Source organism: Lactuca sativa, chromosome 5 (genome assembly GCF_002870075.4).
Source record: "Lactuca sativa cultivar Salinas chromosome 5, Lsat_Salinas_v11, whole genome shotgun sequence".
In the NCBI taxonomy this organism is placed as follows: domain Eukaryota; kingdom Viridiplantae; phylum Streptophyta; class Magnoliopsida; order Asterales; family Asteraceae; genus Lactuca; species Lactuca sativa.
The window spans coordinates 337,515,252-337,521,120 of NC_056627.2; the positions used below are offsets into that span (position 1 = coordinate 337,515,252).

The window sequence follows — 5,869 nt, forward strand, 5'->3', positions numbered from 1 at the left end:
GATGATGGTTGAGTAACTCTTCCTACTTTTCTTTCCGAGTTCACAAGCAGTACATAAATGTTCCTTCTCGAATTTCAGAAGGGGTAGTCCACGAACAAGATCACCCAATACGAGCTTGTTTATATCCTTGAAGTTCAGATGGGAGAGCCTTCGGTGCCATAGCCAACTATCATCCGAAGATGCTTTCGTAAGTAGGCAAATAGAAGGCTTTCCTTTGATTGGATTCAAATTCAAAGGATACATTTCTCCCTTCCTTTTAGATTTTAGAAGCACTTCCTTATTTTTCTTTTCAATAATCTTCGAACCTTCGTCAGCAAACGATACCTTCAAACTAGTACCTACAACCAGTTGCAAAACACTTATCAGATTGTGTTGTAGGCCTTCCACATATTCTACCTTCCGCATAAAGAATTCGCTATTCGTAATCATTCCATAGCCTTTGATTTCTCCAGTGGCGTTGTTTCCAAATTTTACTCTATTGACATCCTTCAAAGATCTATACTCTCGTAATTCTTCTCTTCTCCGAGAAATGTGACGAGGATAGCCGTTGTCGATATACCATTCTGAATCATACTATTCGTCACTGTTGGGTGCATTTTGTGCACCCTTTTTGCACAACTTTTAGCCCTTTTTCTATGTATATCCTTAAAATAATTTCGTTGTTTTTATTACATTTTAGCATATCTAGGTTAATTTCTTGAACAACCTTTTTTGCACTCTTTCATGTCAATTTCAGGTGAACCGGGGTTTGGAGCGCGCTTTTGGAGGTGCTAGGGAGCGTTGATGAAGATTGCGGGACGATTGGACGAGAATCGGAAGAATTAGAAAAATCAAGTTTGGACGAGCATCCAGAGGGCAACACGGGGCGTGTTGGGTTTGCCCTAGAATCCAACACGGGGCGTGTTTGGCTATCAAACATTTATCGTCTGACTTCGATGAACACGACCCGTGTTCATTTAGCCTATATGGACACGCGGCGTGTTGGGTAATCTGGGCATTTTTGGGCATCGTACTTGCACTCAACACGACCCGTGTTTATTTGCTCTATATCGACACGGGGCGTGTTCGACTTAAAAACTGTCTTTTTGGCAGTTTTTCCTCTTTTCTTATTTCGGGAATGAGGTCATTTTAGGAGGGAGGAGAGCAGAAAAAAAAAGCATTTTTGAGGAGAAGGAGTTGAAGTTTTTAGCAAGGATTGTCCGTTAAGCATTTGGAAACATTTTGATTTCGTATTTGTAAGCATTTTAATTCTTGAATTCATCTTCTAGATTTCTGGTTTTGTTCTAGTCATGTGTGCTAGAACTCTAATTTCTCCAACTCATGTTTTGACTTTCTAGTTGTGAATCTAATCATATGACATGATGTTTGTTCTTACTTTCTATCTAATGAATTTGATTTTGCTTCAATTGAATGTTTGATTCTAATTGTGATTCTTATTGGCCATTTGAATTAGGGTTAGGTCATTCCAGTTATCTCTTTTACAAAATCCGTAATTGTTTTGTGAAATTGAACAAGTAACAGGCATTAAATTGACATCTACTGAATGAATTTAGTGTAAATCTTATTCATACACTTTTACACTCCCGAGCTTATGAGGAGTATTGGGTGTTGTTGGGAACATTCACATAAAGCTTCATGCAATCTTTCAATCTAATTCTAAGAGCTTGTTTAGATTAGGTTAGTAAGGTTAGGATTAATCAAAGAGCTTGTTGTGGTTAATTATTGTGGTGAATGGAAAGTGTTAGAGCTTGTTAACATTTTCAAGTACCAACTTAGATAGAATGAAATAAAGGTCTTGTCATCTTGGATTCACATTGTTGAAGTGTCATACATGAAGTTGGAGTCTTTATAATATCAGAATTTAATTTACTCATTCAGCCAATTACTTGTGATTTTACTTTATTTGTCTAATCATTGCAATCAAATTCCCCTTTTTCTTTCATCTTTTGTGAACAAGTACCTTACGCAAAAAGGGTATAGACTGATTGTCCCGTGTCTCTGTGGATCGACCCTACTTGCTTTGTTGGGTTTGACACCCCTAACAAATTGGCGTCGTTGTCGGGGACACGGTGTTACTAATTGTTTATGCCTAGATCTTTTCGTACAGGTACACCATTGCCAGTTGATTCGGAGATAGAGAAGACTGCAAAGAAGTTAAGGAAGCAAGCCAAGCTTCGTAAGAGGCAACCGGTTTCCGGTACTTCTTCATCATCCAATCCCCCGGTCATCAACATTTGGGAGGACATACCCCTCTCAAGTGTATCCGCATCAGAAACAGACAACCCATTACTCTCACCACAAACAGCCTCACCCATAAATACCACTCCACCCTCTTCACCTATTCATAATATCCTAAACAGTTCACCTACAAAAACCACAACCAATTCTCAAGCCATGGCACATAACCCTGGAGGGAATCAAGGTCCTCCAAACCCACCACTCGAACAAACTCTCCGTCAATGGTCAAGACAAGAGGTGACTCAACAACCTCTTTGCATCACATACCCAGCCGCCACCAACTTGGAACTAAAATCCAGGCTTATCCACTTACTCCCAACTTTTAGAGGATTGGAGAACGAAGATCCTCACAAGTTCCTCACCGAGTTCCATGTAGTATGTGTGGGTATGAAACCACACAATGTCATGGAGGATCAGATTAAGCTTAGGGCATTCCCATTTGCAGTGCAAGATGCCGCCAAAGACTGGCTCTATGACCTTCCACCAGGGACGGTGACTACTTGGGTGGACCTTGCGAGGTTGTTTTTGGACAAGTATTTTCCCGAAATGAAAGCTTCAGCCCTACGACGGGAAATTATCGAAATCAAGCAACACAAAAGAGAAGCTTTCCACACATATTGGGAAAGATTCAAGCAACTTTGTGCTCGTTTTCCAAAGCACGGGATCACCGAGTATCAACTCCTATAATATTTCATTGAAGGTATGACCCCCATGGAAAGAAGGCTTCTCAATGCTTCTAGTGGTGGATCTTTGCCCGATAAGACTCCAACTGAGATCCAAAATCTAATTAAGAACATGGCCGAAGATTCCAAACATTCAACCTATGACGAAGAATGGTATACGGATGCACCCCGGGGTGTAAAAGAAGTACAAACTCCTCAGATTGAAGCTCAATTGTCCGAACTCACGAAATTAGTCATGATGTTGGCCAAAGACAAATGTGTGCAGCCCACACCCCGCCCATGCGGTATTTGCACCCAAGTGGGGCATCCAACCGATATGTGCCCACAACTTCAAGAGGAAGATTATGAAGAAGCGAAAGCCATGGGAGGCTATTCAGGGGCAAATCAGAGAGGTTATGAGCAACCAAGAGGTGATCAGCGATGGAACACTAATCAAGGGTGGGGAGGCAATCAACAAGGGAATTATCAGCAAAATCAATCGCATCAATATCAACCAAGACCACCATTTCCTCAAAATCAACCACGACCACCATTCCAACCTCAAAATTTCCAACCAAGGCATCCACAACAACCCCCTCCACAAGCAAGTTCTTCAAGTATGTCCTTAGAAGACATAGTAAAAAGCCTTGCCACAAGTACTCAAAGCTTTCAACAAGAAACCAAAGCAAGCATAAAAAGGCTGGAGCAAAAAGTATCACAACTTGCTCAATCCGTGAGTAAGATGGAGTCGCAAGGCAAACTACCCTCTCAAACGGAGAAGAACCCAAAACACAATGCGTGTGCAAGTACACTAAGAGGTGGGAAAAGCTATGAGCGTCCAAGGATGCCGGATGATGAAGAAGAAGAAGAGAAAGAGATTGAGGTGGAAGAAGCTGTCAAAGAAGAGGAAAAGAAGAGTACTCCAAAGTCCAAGAAGCTAATAGAATCCGAAGTGAAAGTCACACCAGCTCCATTTCCTTCAAGGCTGGCAAGCACCAAAAGAGAAACGGAAGATGATGAAATCATGGCCATGTTTCGAAAGGTTGAAATCAATATCCCTCTTTTAGATGCCATTACAAAGATTCCTAGATATGCTAAGTTCCTTAAGGAACTTTGCACATCTAAGAAAAAGCTTAAAGGAAATCAAACTGTGAAGGTTGGCGAAAATGTCTCAGCCGTGTTACAAAATCGGCTACCAAAAAATGCAAGGACCCGAGTTTTTTCACGTTTCCTTGAAAAATGGGTAACCTTTTTGTACCACGTGCCATGCTTGATCTTGGAGCATCAATTAATGTTTTACCCTATTCAAGTTATAAGACAATGGGAATTGGACCTTTATCAAAAACCAAAGTTATCATTCAACTTGTTGATCGGTCTTTGGTACATCCGAAAGGTGTATTGGAGGACGTTTTAGTGCAAGTTAATGAGCTCGTTTTTCCCACTGACTTTTATGTTTTAGACATGGGTGATGAAAACACCCCACAATCGAGCTCCATCCTTTTGGGGAGACCCTTTATGAGTACCGCAAAAACATAAATAGATGTAGCAAATGGTACTTTGTCAATGGAGTTCGATGGTGAGGTAATTAACTTTAATATCTTTGAAGCCATGCGTTATCCTAGCGATATTCATTCTTTAAACTTCATAGATGTTATTGATTCATGTACTAATGATTGCTTTGAGATGTCAAGCCAAGATGTGCTAACCACCATCTTGAGCAAACACTTTGATGAGACAGGGATTAAGGAGTTGGCTGACAAGTACACATTGGAAGACGAATTGATTGAAGTAATTGATTCCTTGGAGAAAGCATAGCCCATGAGAGTTGAACCACCCCGCATGAAGCGAAAAAGTTCTAATCTGAAACTTCTCCCATCCATAGTATAACCGCCGACTCTTGAGTTGAAGGCTCTTCCCGACCATCTCAAGTATGCCTATCTTGGAGAGGAAGAGACACTACCGGTGATAATTTCGACCAAGCTGGCACGAGAAGAAGAAAAAGAGTTAGTTGGCATTTTGAAGAAATACAAGGAGGCTATTGGTTGGACTATTGCAGATATAAAAGGGTTGAGCCCATCACTATGCATGCACAAAATACTGATGGAAGAGGATTTCAAGCCAACCCGTGAAGCACAGAGGAGGTTGAATCCACCTATGATGGAGGTGGTTAAAAAGGAGATCATGAAGCTCTTGGATGCAGGTGTAATCTATCCCATTTCTGATAGTAAGTGGGTGAGTCCTGTGCAAGTAGTCCCGAAAAAATCTGGAGTTACCATTGTTAAAAACTCCGAAGGGGAATTGGTACCCACTCGTGTGCAAAACAGATGGAGAGTTTGTATCGATTATAGGAAGTTGAATGCTTCCACCCGCAAAGACCACTTCCCTTTACCATTCATTGATCAGATGTTAGAACGATTGGCCGGGAAATCCCACTACTGCTGCCTTGATGGTTTCTCTGGTTTTCATCAAATTTCGGTTGCCCCGGAAGACCAAGAGAAAACCACATTCACATGTCCCTTCGGCACCTTTGCGTATAGACACATGCCCTTCGGCTTGTGCAATGCACCCGCGACCTTCCAGAGATGTATGGTGAGCATATTTTCAGAATATGTCGAAAATATCATAGAGGTTTTCATGGACGATTTTATTGTTTATGGAAACTCTTTTAATGAATGTTTGCAAAATCTCACCAAAATCATACAAAGGTGCATTGACACGAACTTAGTCCTTAATTATGAAAAATGCCATTTTATGATTGACAAGGGCTTGATACTTGGACATGTGGTATCCCAAAAAGGTTTAGAAGTCGACAAGGCCAAAACAGATATTATTAAGAGCTTACCATAACCGACAAATGTTTGGGAAGTACGTTTTTTTCTTGGCCATGCAGGTTTTTATCGGTGGTTTATAAAGGATTTTTCCAAGATCACGGTGCCGATGTGTCAACTTCTACATAAGGAGGCTGATTT

General features: G+C 41.0%; 1 protein-coding gene across 1 annotated transcript; it reads left to right on the forward strand.

The window, feature by feature from the left end:
• The first annotated feature begins 2,949 nt into the window (after positions 1-2,949).
• Positions 2,950-4,314, forward strand: LOC128126140 (uncharacterized). Its single transcript, XM_052763889.1, has one exon. It carries the CDS (start codon positions 2,950-2,952, stop codon positions 4,312-4,314), a length of 1,365 nt encoding a protein of 454 aa, XP_052619849.1.
• Positions 4,315-5,869: the final 1,555 nt, after the last annotated feature.

Bases quoted from the DNA above. Each gene is read 5' to 3' on its own strand.
- LOC128126140 (XM_052763889.1), top strand. From the start codon at position 2,950: ATGGAAAGAAGGCTTCTCAATGCTTCTAGTGGTGGATCTTTGCCCGAT.